This window comes from Equus przewalskii, chromosome 3, assembly GCF_037783145.1.
Source record: "Equus przewalskii isolate Varuska chromosome 3, EquPr2, whole genome shotgun sequence".
In the NCBI taxonomy this organism is placed as follows: domain Eukaryota; kingdom Metazoa; phylum Chordata; class Mammalia; order Perissodactyla; family Equidae; genus Equus; species Equus przewalskii.
Genome location: NC_091833.1, coordinates 81,138,643 through 81,154,715, shown reverse-complemented (window position 1 = coordinate 81,154,715; position 16,073 = coordinate 81,138,643). Strand labels below are relative to the sequence as shown.

The 16,073-nt window shown below is 40.0% G+C and overlaps 1 protein-coding gene across 8 annotated transcripts in view; it reads right to left on the bottom strand.

Moving 5' to 3' along the window:
* Window positions 1–16,073, bottom strand: part of CORIN (corin, serine peptidase) — a 211,759-nt gene that overhangs the window by 5,513 nt on the left and 190,173 nt on the right. For all 8 annotated transcript variants that reach the window (XM_070615025.1, XM_070615028.1, XM_070615023.1 and 5 more), the window contains 5 exons: window positions 15,729–15,845; window positions 13,303–13,352; window positions 12,976–13,150; window positions 2,824–3,095; window positions 520–653 (listed from right to left, as the gene is read on the bottom strand). In XM_070615025.1, the coding sequence (XP_070471126.1) occupies window positions 520–653; window positions 2,824–3,095; window positions 12,976–13,150; window positions 13,303–13,352; window positions 15,729–15,845 (748 nt within the window). The remainder of the gene's footprint in view (window positions 1–519; window positions 654–2,823; window positions 3,096–12,975; window positions 13,151–13,302; window positions 13,353–15,728; window positions 15,846–16,073) is intronic.

Sequence of the window (16,073 nt, the reverse complement as noted above, 5' to 3'; positions counted from 1 at the left end):
TGCTGGCAATCAAGTGCAGGCCCAGGCAATGCCAGTGTGATCATCTCCTGACACAGAGGTAGTTCTGTCACACACCCTGGAAGTTGGGGTGTTGTGTGTGCCTTAATGCCATCACCCTGATGGTTGAAAATGTCCTTTGGTGTCCCTCTGCTCCCTGAGACAGCCTGGTCAGAGCCACGGTTACCGCCAGCTCCTCTTAGAGCTTTGTTTGTCCTAGCTGCTAAAATGGTCCATGAGTCGGACCAGAACCATTGCTTTCCTGCATTGCTGACCCAGAGTGCTGCTCCCCAGGCGTAGATGGAAAGCTGAAGGCAGCCTGAGTGAAGGGCCCAGAAGCAGTTCGAGGGATTGCTTGGGTACTGGTTGAAGGAAAACACACTGTATAATGAAAGATTTGGTAAGAAACAATTGTCAAAAAATGTTCCCGAAGGGCCACACATTAATAATAATGAGTTTATATGGACCCACTGAAGTTACTGCTGAACTGAATCACCTGGTAACCAGAAGAAAGCAACTCACCATGCACGAGTCGACTGTGCCCGACTCATAGCCTGCACAGATCATCCGGGTGGTGATGGTCTTCATGTCAAAGTAGGACTGACACTGCTCCAGAGGAATAATGCGGACTTCTCCCTCCTGCAGCTTAAAAGGCACTTGATGTTTTTAAAAAGAAGAAACACAAGAAATAAAATATTTCTTTTATAAATAAAATATTGAAGAGGGTAAAATCACTCAAAAATGAGGCTAGCCATGTATGAAATGATTACATTTTCACACCAAGAGAACCACAGCCTTTACTTAAAATGTCGTTTCAAAGACAAGGCTCATCTGGAATCAGAATTTTCCAATTAGAAGTGTTGATAGCAAGCATCGAGCCAAACCCCTTTATTTTATTAATCAGAATATTGAGGCACAGACTGCTTAGGTAACTTGGCTCGTGCTTTCCCCTCTTTATATGCTGCAACAAAAACAACAGCTACTACAATGAAAAGGAAGATAATCAAGCGAGAACTCTGCCCCAGAGAGGAGGCTGCCAGCTCAGCGTCAGCTCACATCAGTCCCGCCCCGCTAAGGTACAGAACACCCATTCATTCTAACAGGGAAGGACTGCCCTATCCTTGGTTTAAAGAATGTGTCTCACCATGTGCTAAGGAAGCCATTATTTAAGGTAAGAACCTTTAATCCTAGCAGATATGACAGAGGGATTTTGAAAAGGACAAAGCCATCCCTTAGCATCAGCAGAGAGACTATGTGAGGTCCATCTTGCTTGAAAGTTCTTGAAGAATAACAATGGATTTCTCGAAGCATGAATCTTTTGTTATTTCTCCATTCTACAGAATTATACACACTGTTCTCCTTTTAGATAGTGAAGGTGAAGCAATGTATATGATACAGGATATCTTACTGGAAGAAACAATCATGTTGGGAAAAATCAATGTGATGCAGATAATGAAAGTTTCCCGAGTTGTCAAAAGAAAGGTAGTAAGAACCATCGCTAACATTTATGGGGCACTAGCAGTAGGCCAGGCGCCTGCACTCAGCATTCTCTGGGCCTACCATCTTTAATCTTTATGATAATCCATGAGTTAGACAGCTGCTGTTTTTTCCATTTTAAAGTAAGCTAAAAGGTAGTGCAGTCAGAGCGAATAAGATCTTTCTCACTGAATTCAGACTCTGCTACACTACAAATATGGTATGCACCGTATGTTACATGATTACTCTGATTTTAATGTGGATATTGTGGAAAAAATACAAACAGAGGCAATATAAAGTATATTCTACTTTTATATCTCAATACTAATTACAACTTTTAAAAACCAAGGAGCACAGGAACGGTGATGTCTAACCTTGCCTTCAAAGTTCTTACATGTGAGCTTTTCAGGAGTCATTTACTTACTTACTTACTTCTCTCTATTGACTTTTTCTTTCTGCCCTCACTTGATCATATAGAAAAGAAACTCAGCTTAGCTCAAAACTTATCTGACTAAATTTCAAGAAAAAAATTGTCCTTCAAATTGGCAGTTCCTAAGATGGTTAACAATTATACCAATTGTTGGTATACCAGTCAGGTGGACACCAATATACATCACCATTTCTGAGAGCCACGGCAGTACACTTGAGATAGTTGGAGTGGTCAGCAATCACCATTAAAGAAAATGTCTTGCGGATTACACTCTTATTCTTAACTTTTAATAGGTCAAGCAAAATAGGAGAGACTGTTATGGGGTCTGGGAGTAAGTAGTACAAATTTCTTAATTTCTGTATGTTTTATATATGTTTACATCATCTAGGGAGCCAAAATATTTTAATTAATTTAAATAGACAAATAGCAAATCAGCTTTCTTTCTAGAATGACTTACAGGTTGTGTTACAGACGTCAACAGCACCAAATCATAGCACAGAATTGCAAATGTGACCATGCAGCTTGACTGCACGAGCGGAACTGCCTCACCACTAGATAAAGTCTCCTAGTGACTTTGCCCGCAAATCACTGAGAGAGACAGTCCGAAGCGCTCATCAGGGATGACTGATAGGTCTCACCTTGCATGGCAGCCACAAAACATTGGTATTGGCTCCTTGGAGAAAGATTCGGAGGTGTGGGGAAGGATTTTTGAGGTTACATCTGAGCTTGGCACGTTTAAGTGCCACGATGAAGTATTGACATCTACCGTTTACATGGAAGGGACAGTGTGACACATTCTGCCTAGCATTCACCATTTGCAGCTATAGTTAAAATGGGAAATTACTGCCAAAGACTAGGAGTAACACAGTGTTTTCCAGTTACAAGCTGAAGGGCAAGTGCTCCTGAGGATCCTGGCTTACTTTTGTTGCCCATGTGCCCCCAGCCTGTGATGTAGCAGTAGGTATCAGGTTCTAATAACTGCCCCGTGTTGGGTAAGCAGACCGGCCGGACGTAGCTCGTTTCATTGATGTCCTCACTCAACTCCACTATGCTGATGTCATAGTCCACCACTGCCCGACTATAGCGAGGGTGCAGGATGATGGTTTTCACGTGGCGCGTCTGCATGAACGTCGATGGATGGTCTAGATTGTTGATGCCACACACCACTTTCCAAACGGCAGCATTCTCTCTCCTAAAAGAATAATTCAAGAGCTACTGGCATCTTAAACGTGGATTTACATTTTAAAATTTACGTGATTTTTAGAATATTTTATTTATGTAAATAATGGCTCTTTCCATGCCCACCTCCTGATATGTTCATATAAGAAGTGTTTAGATAATGGCCTGAGCAATTCGTAAACAGATAGTGTTGTGGAAAGCACAGCTCATACTTCTTGAAAGGGAATATTCTGGAAGATAAAACTTGTTCAGTTTGAAAGACAGGCAGGGTAGTTACTTGCTTCATTGAGTGGAAAAAATGAAGAAAGAGAATAAAAAGCCAAGGCTAAGAGATTCCTCCAAGAAAGAGCAAGTGCCTCAGAAAAATGTCATGTTTTCAAGAAAGCCTTCTGAAAATTTCAAGCCAAGAGCTTAAAAAGGTCACCCACAATTTCCAATGGTCAGTCTCAAACTTCACTGTTCTTGACTTCAAATCTGAACTTGTCAACAATATTCTAGTCAATTCCCACCTTAAAACACTTTCCTCCCTTGGCTTCCAGGACTCTCCATTCTCCAGCATTTCCTCCAATCTCATAGGCCCTTCCCTCTCAGTCTCCTCTTCTGGATCCTCCTGCTCTGCTCTCAATGTCTATGTTGAAGTGCCCCAGGGCTCTACTTTCAACCTTCTCATTCCATACTCACCCGCATGATGATTTCAACTAGTCCAGTGGTTTTAAATACCCCCCCACACACACACACCCTGCTGACTCCCAAACATTTATCTCCAGCTCCATTCTCTCCCCTGAGCTACAGGCTTGCATGCCCGATTATCTCCTCTACACACTCGCTAGGACATTTGATCGTGGCTAAGATTTATTGAGTGCTTACCATGTACTGACAATGCTCTAAGCATTCAGAATTCATTTTACAGTTATTTAATACTTACAACCACCAGTTACACAGTTGAATCTTCTCTTTCTCTTATACCCAACATTGAATGCATCAGTAAGTCTTCACCACTCTACTTTCAAATATATCCTGAATCTTGTTTCTTCCTCCTGCTCCACTATGATCCTAACCTAAGCTACCCTCATCAACCAATCAATGACCTCCCAAATAGTAGCCTGTCTTCTACTCTTTGCCCCTATAACCCATTTTCCTCACAGCAACAGTGATCTTTTTAAAAATAAAATTCAATCAAGTCTATATAATTATAACGCTTATAATTCTCCAAGGACTTTGAATCATACATGAGACAAACTGTAGACTCCTATCCATGGCCTCTGAGGCCCTACATGATCTGCTCCATTACAACCCCAAGGACTTTCTATTTTTGACCATGGTGAGGACATCCCCAACTCAGGGGCTCTTCCCTTGCTGTTCTCTCAGCCCTCACCTGGTTCCCATCTTTACACCTTCTCTTCATCCAGGTTTCAGCTCGCACATCACCTCCTCAGAGCTGTCCTCTTTGACCACCTTGCTGAGCCTTTATTCTACCCCATCACTCTCTACTCTTGACTCTGCTTTAATTTTTCTCTCATAGAACTCATTGGTGGCAATGACGTGGACACATCTATTTGTCTTTTCTGTGCCTTGTCCCCAGACTGTAAGTTTTGTAAGGGCAGGGACCTGGCTGGTCTTGTTCACTGCTGTAGTCACAGAGCCCAGTAGCTGGCATGCAGTGGGTTCTCAACAAGTATTTGTTTATTGAGGGCTCAATGGATGTCATTTCAAAACATTTATTAGTGGCCAAATCCAACCACCTAAGCAAGGTCTATTCTTCACCAATCCCTCCACCTCCTCCTCCATTTGCAGGCCCTCCTCCTGCAGAGTAGGCCAGGATCAAAGGTGTGGGCATTTAGTGGGCCACAGTGTTGGAGGCTGGAGCTTTCATTATGGACATTCTCTCATGCTGTGGTAACATACATCAGCCATGCTACCACTTGGGAGCTTGCCTAACTAAAGTAGGTTGATTTGATTAACTAGACCAGTTGTTTTTCAACCCAGGCTGAACAATGAATCATCTGGGGAGGTTTTACATATGGATTTTTGGGGCATCACCCCATATCAATTGAAAGGTTTTGGGACTGGGTCCTGAGAATCAGTATTTTTAAGAGCTCCCTAGGGAGTCTCAGACAAAAACCCACCCACATTCCTTCTTTCCTTAGCATGCCTTTCTTCACCATCTTCTTGTGCATGGCAAAAATTCAAAGTGCTGAGATTTCAGGAGGGTTAGGGAAGCAGTGGCCAAGCCCAGCAGTCCACCTGTTTGTGGCATTGTTGAATTCTTGGACTAGACTCCATTAAAAGACTCCTCTACACAGTCCATGCATTCTATCCTTTTCCTATTGTAAAGGAAAATAATTTTAGAGCTATCAGAACAGGAATTGATGTCATTCTTTGAATATAGATGTAGATATAGATAGACAGATATAGATTTATAGCAATTCTTTCATGCCAAGCATTGTGTTAGGGATTACAATAATAAGCAAGAAAGACATTATTTCAGCCTACAAAACTTTAGAATTGAGCAAAGATGGACAAGTAAAGAAACTATTATAGTCAAATGCAGGAAATGTTATCTCATGAGCATTACAAGATAATTTTACAGAACTATTTTTCATTAAATAAATCTATCACTCAAAGAACTTGTCTTTTCTTCCTTCCTTCCTTGCTTTTTTCTCTCTTCCTTCCTTCTTTCCTTCTCTCTCTCTCTTTTCTCCCCTTCCTCCCTCCCTCCCTCTCTCCTTCCCTCTTTCTTGTCTTCCTGTTCTCCTCCCCTTGTGCCTTCCATTTTTTAGTCTAGAGGAGTAAGTGCATGACCATTTAAGAAATTCAATATTCACTTGAGATTCTATTACTTAAGATTTCTGAAATCAAGTAATAATTTATTTCAAATTTCTGCTATAATATTAAAATATAATAGCTTCTTGCCCTTGAATCAAAGCTATTAAATTTTGGTTATAACAAATACTTATCCATTTTCTTAAATCACAAGCAGTATTTCAAATAGTTGAACACTGCAAATTATTTCTAACAAGAAGAAATAACATAAAAATTCCAGACAATTACTGTATTAGGGGTTAATCTAATTCTAACAGTAAAAAATGGGTCAATAAAACTGTTAAATGTTATTGAATTGTATCCAGTAATCTCTTGCTACATAAGCTACTGTCTTTATGGCATTATCCACCAAAAAACAAGAAAAAGGAGTACACAGGAAATTCATATGCTATTCATATTCAGTGAGGATATTGTTCTTTTCTCTTTTGTTATGAGTAGCGTGGGAAAAATAAAGTCTCTTTTAATTTTTTTTCCAAGTCTGGCAAAAATCAGCAACAAAGCCTGTTGTTTGAAAGGGGTATTTGAAGTGAGGGAGCTTTGTATAAATGGTATATTTGTAGATTAAGTAAGCGTGTGCTGGAAAGAATGAGTCAGGAATAACGGCAGAGACATCCCCGTCTGGGTGGAAGCAAAAAGGAAAAAAAGAGAGAATTTAGGGCTACTAGATTCAGTTCAAAAGTACCCAGTGAAGAAGCACATAGGACTGAGCTACGTACATATGGCCATTTTAGGGAAAAGAGTTATATTGGGCTACAAAGAAAGACAGCCAAGTATAGTAGCTAAAAATTTCAGCATAATGGGGACTTTTTCTCGCTGAGCTGTCAGACCTCAAAGCAGCAGCAAGGAGAACTGGTGCATCCTTAAAGAAGGTTGTGCAAAGATCTCATGTTCCGAGAGTGAGGAAGCCAAGGTGAAGCCAGGTGAAAACGCACTGAGCACAATGAAAATGGCTAAGGAAGGTGTTAAAGGACCTTTTTCACCTCTCGTTCTTGCTCTAGATGATGTTTCATTAGCTAAGCTTCACATTTAGGTTCTAATTTATTCATGCCTATATGACTGTTTTAATAATGAACATGCTTTATAGATAACATTGAGAGAGTATGATTTCAACGTACAAGTCTTCAATTATCAGCTCAAGAGAGAAAACCCAGCTACTTATATAGCTCAGATGAACTAAGACCTGCTAGGGAATTGATACAGCATTGCAGGCACAACGTTTCTGGACACAATAACCAATCACTTTGGTTTGTAATTTGCCATACTCAACTCTAGTTTAGACGTGAAAATGCCACAATTCACTTAATTCAGTTAGCCAAGTTTAGAGATCTTCCATCTTTATCTTTTTTTAAGGGCACAAAATTTTCCTTTCTTTCACCTTTTCTGATTTTGCTTTAATATATTTAATATTAAATAAATTAAAAATCTCCTAAGAAGAAAAAGGTTAATATTTATAATTAACACCTGTGATAGAAATCACCCTATTTTACAAGTCTTCCTCCAGAAATAGCAATGCAAATGGTGATGTGGAGGTAGTTTGAAGGCCACCAAATTTGCACTCAATAAAGAAATATCACTCGATGGCATCGTTGTTGTTCTACAAATCTGACGAAACTCTTACATTCAGTATTGTGCTCTGCCCTGGGTATTTTTAAAAATTCTCTGTAACGCATGCAGTGAATAGCCTCTAGAATAGGATGACCACAAAGTAGATGTGAGAAGGGGCTGGAAGTAAGCCAATAAGCAGAAGGTGTCAGACCACAAGCTCTTACCATCTGGAGGGTCATCCGCCTGTCAGCTCCCTGCTGATTGCTGTCATGTTGGAATGCCCAGTGTGACCTGACTTTCCAATTGTTCAAGGGAAGCCAGAGTTCTGGATTTTATGTAAAGTATCCAGAGTTTAAGTGCTGGATAAAAGTTAAGAAAGGAATACAACAAGGAAATAGATCAGCAGCCTGGATTCTTCATTGGTATAAGATCTCTGCTTTATAGTTTCCCAAGTATTTGTACACACATTATTTCAAATGATCTTCTCACCAACTGTGAGGTGTACATAGGAATTCTTATTCCATTTTAAAGAAGAGAAAGCAGTGACTTGAAGCAATGGATGACTCATCTAAAGTCACAGAGCCAGTAAGTGATGGTAACAGAGCAGAATGCTGGTCTTTTTAGCCCTCGACCACGCGTTTTCTACTAAACTTCTCTGAAACAAAGAGAAGGGTCCACAGGCATCAACATAGGAATTAAGTTCTGGCCACTGGAGGGAAAGTATGTAGGATGGGTAGAGACTCACTGGTGAGCGATAGGATGACAAGTAGCAGGAAGATATCTTCTCTTTCCCGAACATATCTCCCAGGAGTGGTGGGAAGCTATCCATCAGTGATGAAATTACAGAAAGTAAACAATTTTGTCATCCCAGGCTCCAAAAAATCAAGAAAAAGGGATAGTCAGATACATATCCTAGACCTGTTTTGAAAAACTACAGAGATCATAATGTGTCCAGAGACTCTTAAAACAAGTGCAGCTCAACATAGACAGGGGAGTTCAAGTGCCAAATTCTGAGGCTACCATCACAAATGACTGCAGTAAGAAAATAAAGAATCAGCTAAAAACTAAATTTGACTACAAAGCGATCCCAGAGCTTTGTAACTGGAAAGTCTATCACAAGAGTGGCATGAAACCGTAGTAACTGTCAGAAAATCTTACTCATAGAGTGATCAGGGGTTTGTTTAAAAAAGGCAAAAAGTAGGAAAAGTAAAAACTGCTTTTCAGCAAAATAATGTGCAAAAAGAGGAAAATTTCTGTCTGTGGCAAATAATATTAGTAAGTAACTAAGACAAAGCAAAACTATTTGAAGTTTCCTGTACTTCCAATTTCTCCCATTCAAAGAAAATGATCTTCAGACAATATCCAGAAAGTTCATCTTCTGTATGATAAAACATACAGGTGCTTAATACATTGATGTTTTGAACTGATGTGTGGTCTAAAATACGGGACGAGTCAGTGAGAAATCACTGACCTTCTGTAGATGAGCTGACATTTCCAGTTCCAGACAAACTATAGTCCTAACTACTAAAAGAATTACAGATGTGATTACTAAGAAACATCAAGAAGGGGCTGGTTAGTCAGTTAACAAATATTTATTGAGTGGCTGTTATCGTCCATGCTGAAAGAAATAAAAACACGAGGGTGAGGAAGACAGAGTTCATCCCCTCATAGATTTTTCATTCTACTAGGCTAAAAAAATATATAAACAAATAAGATTATCTCGGGTACTTAGAAATGAAAAGCTAGAGTAATGTGATAGAGGGATAACTGATGGGGGTCACCTTAGCTGGGATAGTTAAGGAAGGCCTTTGACAAAATGACCCTTGAATTGAGATGTGAATGACAGGAAGGAGGTAGTTTTGTGATTCTATGAGAGTGCCCCAAACTGCAGAAGCAGCAAGTTCAAAGGTCCTGAGGTAAGAATGAGCTTGGAGGATTTCAGCGACAGAAAGAAGGCTAGAGGACTGAAGTGATAAGCCCAGGGCACTAGGTTAGCTGGGGAAAGAAAGGGGATGAGGAAGAGGTTGATGGGCTGAGATAATAGGGGAAGAAGTGCAGACAAGCCACCACAATCTTGTCGGAGTAAAGAACTGGTGTGGTAGAAATCAAGAGGTGAGTAACCCAGCAGGGTTAAGGGTTGTGGTCACATAGCGAGCTGACAGTTTTTCATGCAGGCTTCCTAGAGAGGAATTAGATGCTTCTGACAATTGCTAGTTGTGTGCCAGCCTAGGAAGTTCATCCTTAAGTCTTACAGAGGTGGAAGAAGGCAGGAAAATTGCTTGTTCAATTACTCGTGAAAGTCAAAGTCTTTATTCCTTAGAACCGTTGAAGTTGAACTGTTATTAGGGCCTATGGGACTTGATCTGATCAGCTCAGCATCTCATGTTTTTAATTCTCGTGTGGGATTTTTAAGTACCTCTCCATGGAAGAGCAAAACGTACTTGTCTTTTTTGCATGAATATAATTAAAAGAGACAGGCTTGAGAAGACCTACAGATGGGGCACAGTGGGCCTTGTCAAAGTATGGGATCAGGATATGAAGTAAATTCCATTAATTGCAGCAATTGATGGCTCCAGCAGAGTAAGGCTTACAATTAGAAGTTCTCAAAAGCTTGCAGGGCCACTGGAGAGAATGGAAAACAGAATCAGAGTTATTAGCACACATTCAAGCGAAAGCTTGTTAGAAGTTTGGCAATTTCTAGTTTCTTATGGATAGGCCAGGCCCCTCCTGACAGTTCTGTTAAGTTTAGTCTTCCATGAAATTTCACCAAGGCCTTTGATATCATATCCATTTCCTTAATTATAACCACATATTTCTTCTCTATTGCAAGATCTTCACAGATCTGTCAGTGAGGGAAAATTGGACACCACATATGGAAATGACAAAAGTGGCGTATGAACCTGGATTAATGCATGTAAAGAGTGTTGTTCCCTCAAAGACCTGTTGGATTCATTTAGATAATCATCTTTTGATGAATGTACTCTTGCTAGTATAATTCTCTGCTTATCAGGGAGTTATAAATCAGAATTGGAAAAGACATCTGGAAACATCTGGCACCTTCTGAAGCGACAACATTGCAGTGTATTTCCTGACGTACTATACAGACTCTTCCAATCATTTTGGGTCTTACACCTTAAAAGTTCCCAATAGGAGGTATTGGTTTGGTTTTTTATATTCTATTTCCCCCAAAAGAGAAATCAAATAACTGGATATACACTTTTCCATTTTATCATCACTTATCACATTATATTCTAATTATTTGTTTAACTGTCTGTCTCCTCACTAGGTTAGCACTCCAAGGAAGGAAACACGTATTCATCTCTCTAACCCCCAGGTGGAGCTAAATATATGTGCTGGGACTCTGTCGTATAGAAACAAAAGTACCAGTAGGTGAGTAGCTTTATATAAGAAGATGTACTGCGGTATTGTTAAAATGGTAGCAATCTGGAACTAACCTGAATGCCCACCAACTGGGGAATAAAAGAAAAAGTTATGGTAAATCTATATTATGGAATATCATTTAGCTCTGAAAATAATAAGCTAGAGCTACATCTATTGACCTGGAGGGATGTCCATGAGATACTGCTACATGAGAAAAGCAACTTACAAACAAAAGTATAGAGTGTGATTCCAAACTGTGAAAGTAAACAATGACACCCTGCGAAAACTATGTTTATAACTGTGGAGGAATATTCCACTAGGCTGTAACAGGGGTTATCATGAGGAGAATGAGAAAGTAAAAGAGAGAGTATGGCAGGAGATAAAAATAGTGCTAGCAAAATGCAAAAATACCCATGCTGTAAGGCTACGGAAAAAGGTAGAATACGTGTTTTTAGTAATTTTTTAAAAGAAAAGTTGATCTTTATTGAGGTCTTACTGATTGATGCCAGGATGGTTCTCAAGCTTTCCATAGACAATCTCACTATACGCTCTCACCAACCCTGTGAGGTAGGGACTATTAGTTCCCTCATTTCACCAATGAGGAAACGGTAGCCCAAAGAAGCTAAGTAATTGACCCACAGAGACACAGCAAGTGGCAAAGCTAAAAAAAATAATAATAGGCAAAAAAAAAAAATTGCATTTTTTTCTAGAAATTAACCTAGTCAAATGCAAATATCAATTAGGTGATAGAACTGTGAGCTATTTTAAGTTTTTGCTATTGCCTAATATTACTGTGAAATAAAGTAAAATTATTAAAAATAAATTGAATAAAATGGGTGGTGTAGTGGTTTTTCAAACGTGTCCTCAAACCCTTTGACACTCCTCTTGCTGAGAGGAGGCTGCTTTGTTTGTTCCCTTTGGATCTGGGCGGGGCTTGTGAGGGCTCTGACCAACCACAGAGCAGAAGCAATGTTGTGTGTCTTTGGAGGAAAGGTCAAAGGCCACCTATCTTCCTCCTGGCTCCCTTTTTGGGAAGCTGGCTCTGGAGGATGCCAGTCACCAAGCTGTGAGTCCCATATGGAGAGGAACTAAGGCCCCAGCCAATGGGCAGCTCTGACCGCCAGACTTCAGACGGTTCAAGCCCTAGCCTTAGAATCTTCCAGCGGAGGCCCCAGACATTGCCCAGCAGAGACAAACTGCACCGCTATGTCTGAAGTTTTTTTGTTTGCTGTTGTTATTGTATTTTTTTTCTCCTAAATTACACAACAACAGATAGTCAGAACACATGAGGACCTTCCACAGTGACATTTGTCAATTTGGAGTAGGTTTCCCCTTCATCTTATTTTTCTGCTCCCTTTAGGTATACTGTGATGGTTAATTTTATATGCCAACGTGGCTGGGTCACGGTACTCAAATATTTGGTCAAACATTTGGTTTAACATTTACATTGGTGGACTTTGAGTAAAGCAGATTACCCTCCATGATGTGATTATCCTCATCCGATAAGTTGGAGACTAGAACAAAGACTTGACCTCCACTGAGTGAGAAGAAATTCTACTAGCAGACTGCCCTTGGATAGAATTGCAGTCTCCAGCTTGCCAATCGTATTTTTGACTCGCCAAGCCTCCACGATCTTGTGAGCCAATTTCTTAAAATACATTTCTCTCTCTCTCTCCTTCTGTCTGTCTCATTGGTCTGTTTCTCTGGAGAATCCTGACTAATACATATAATGTATCTTTAACTCTGCTTGCCAAACTCCTCACTAGTTCCTCCAGCAATCTAACCTGACTGTAGCGTCCAAGTAAATCCCTCTGTTTGACTTCAGATGTACCTGATGCATATAAAGAGGGCTAGAAAAAAGACTACTGCTGGCGGCAATGTCAGTCTTCTAAACCTCTTCCTCTCCCTCCCTCTTTAGGACGTAAATCATAAGCATTATATATCCTTTGCCAATAAATGAGCAGCACGTGTACAGGATAACAACACTGAGGGTAGAAAAATCTAAGCAGATAAAGCCCCAGGAAGTAGATCAACCGTGGCTTTTGCACTGAAATGGCATCACAGAATTACATATGCCACTAAGAATGCCCCAATGACAAAATGATCAGATTCAGGCAAAGCAAAAAAGAAAAGATGCAGCTTACCCCTCGAAGCAGTGGGCAACCGTCAGAACCCACTTCTTGGCAATGAGGACACAGCCACAAATGTGTCCACTGGGTTCACTCTGCAGGGAACACTGCCATGGCCACCTTCCAGGGCGACTCGTCCGACCCCCGAGGATCCTTTTGTTCATTCGGGCAGCAGGGCGGTGCCCACAGTCTACCAAGGAGCAGGAAAGACAGCATATGACTCTCTGCCAAACCCACCTAGATGCTTGAATCTTTGCTGTCATGTACAGTGATCATTTTCCCCCTGAGCCAATTCGGTTAAATGAAGTTCGTATCCCATTGCTCCATCACTCATTCTCTCACCTTGTTTAGTACACAGAAGAGAAATCTTACTTCTGCTGTGACAAGACTGCCTAGATTTGGAAACATAAAATGGCATAATATTAAGCTACATATTTATCTTCACTTCAAACACTTTATCAGTGAAAAGCAACACACAGATTCAACTGTTAGCAGAGGTTGCATCTTTGACTAACGACTATACTTAGTGCAGAAATTCTCAAGGCAGAGTTGTGGTCAGAGATCACCTCAGGGGTGGGGGTGTTTGGAGGATGTGTTCTCTTCTTTAGTTTATTTAATATCATCATCATAATTTCACATCTGTGGGAAGAGAAACTACTGTTTTCAAGTTTCCCACATCATCTTGGCTGGCGGTACCACCCAGAATATTAATTCAAACCACGGTTCTCAAGGTAGAGAGAGGAAAAGGGAGGAAACTGGGTTGCTTCTTAGAATCTGTGGTGAGGAGGGAGCATGTCAGATTGTTGTGCTGATGCAGAGAGCATGTATGTACAAAAGAAGTTGAGAAAGTGTTTGAGAGAAATAAAATATTACTTCAAAAAGTTAGAGAACAGATAAAGGAACTAAATATTTAGACTGGAAAGGAATCTTGTCAAGACTTTCATTGTTAAACTGTGGGTCTATGATTAGCTGACAGAAAAATGGGGGTTAAATTTATTCCCCAAAACCCTAGATGGAAGAATCATAACCAGTAGGTAGAACTTATAGGCAGTGTGGGTTCAGGAAATGAAGAACTTTCTAAAAATCTGAGTTAACCTTTGAAGGTAAGAACATGGGCCATGTTTAAGCATCTATCAAGGTAGCTGCACAAGAGAATTCGGTTTAGAATACGCGAAGTTTTGCCTGCAGAGTTCTCTTCCAATCATGAAGCATTTATTCACAGTGTAAATTTAAAAGACAGAAAACACTTTGAGACTGTCGAAAGTATTGTGATGTGCTTAGAATGCTAGACCTCTAAAAAAGATAAAATCCAGCCCTAAGTATGTCGTTTCCACATTCCTTTTTGATTATTTACTATATTTTTATTTCTTGCTAAAATTGCATGGGGATATGTGTAATTATTTGTACATAATAAATTATATAAAGCAGAAAAAGGTATGTTTGCTTTTTGCCTTCCTACAACGTCAAGTCGTATCTCTTTCTTACTTTCTCTCTTTATCCTTAATTTCTTTGCAGCACTTCCAAATGTCTGAAATTCACTTTGTTTACTAGTTTATAGTCTCTCTGTCCACCTATACAAATATGTTCCTTGAGACCAGGGCCCTTGTCATTCACTTCTACATCCCCTCAGAGCTTAGCACTGACCCTGGCATAGAAGAGATACGCAATAATTAGTTATTTGCTAGATCCCAAAATCATGGCTTGCAGGAACAGGAAAAGACATCAAAGACTGTCTGTCCCAGCTCTTTATCTCACAGGAAACTGTGATTATATCAGATCACATATCTAGTTAGCAAGCCAGGACTAGAACCCATTCTACCAATGCCCAATTTAGAATGATTGTATAATTAGTTTATTTATTTGACCTGAAAGGGATTTTTTGGCATTCCCACTTTGGGGAAACAAATCACTCTGTTGAAAGATTCAGGTCATTGTTTAGAAGGAAGAACTTCAGTTGACAAATACTCAGAAATTTGGCAGCAGAGTTTGGTCTGTGGGGAAAACGTCAAGAGATTCTACAAAGAAATGGTCCACCTTTAGTTTTCTTCTTTGGAATTCTTAAGAAGTGCTTTCTCTAGCACTTATTAGAAGATTTGGATTCAGATAAACTTGGTTTGAGTTGAGACGATATCACTTACTGTCTGTGGGCTGTGAGTTTGTGAGCAAGTTATTTAAATATTCTATAGCTGTGTCCCTACAATGTAATAAGCACTAAGATAAGGGTTAATTCCTTCCATTTATCTTCCTTCTGCACCCTTACCCTTAGACAAGGGAGGCAGTCCTGTTTAAGATGCCATGGTTCTCTGGGGGAAAATTTCAGAAGTGTACTTTCAAGGCTACTCGATTATAACTTCATTTTATGTCAGTTTTTGCCTCAGACTCTCCAAGTTTTATCAGTCATCATTCCTTCCATTCCCTCTGTTAACTAGCTGCAGGTAGCACTGGAGAGGGGCAGACAGGAGGATTTATTTCAAATAGGCTACAGAAAAAAAACGCACGATTAGAAATCAAGTTCCTCCTCCTTCACCATGAGAGTTTCTGTAATCATCATTAAAGAAAATCATAATTAGCCAAGAGGAAAAAAGTCTGTCTAGAAAGAAGGAATAAAACCAAACAGTGTTAAACACAAAGGCCAATCACCATTCTACGGGAGCTCTTTATTGACGTGACAAATTTGGATTATTTTAAATTAGACATAAAAGAAGGCCCCTGATGGTAAACTTTGCTCTGGAATCTACTCTACACAGCTCTTGTGAAGGCTGTCTTACCCTTCGACCAGCAGTTCATGCAAAGTGGTCCCACTGAGGCTCTCCCAGTTGGAGTGTAGTGTCAGCCACTGCTGGTCTTGCTCCTGCTCCTGTATCATTCCGGTCACAGACGGCTCTCTGATAGAAGGGCAAATATCAGATAAACATTCAAAGTACAATGATCTTTGACCAGGCAATGTCATTATTTAGCACTCATTCTCTTTCAAAAAGAACCATTACATCATAAGTCAATATTTCAAGAGGGAGATTTGTATTAGAAGTTTGGCATGGAATGTGCAGTAAGAAGGAAGTTACTAAAAGCATCCTGAAGCAATAATGGCCCAAATTTTTACAGCTGTTTTAGTC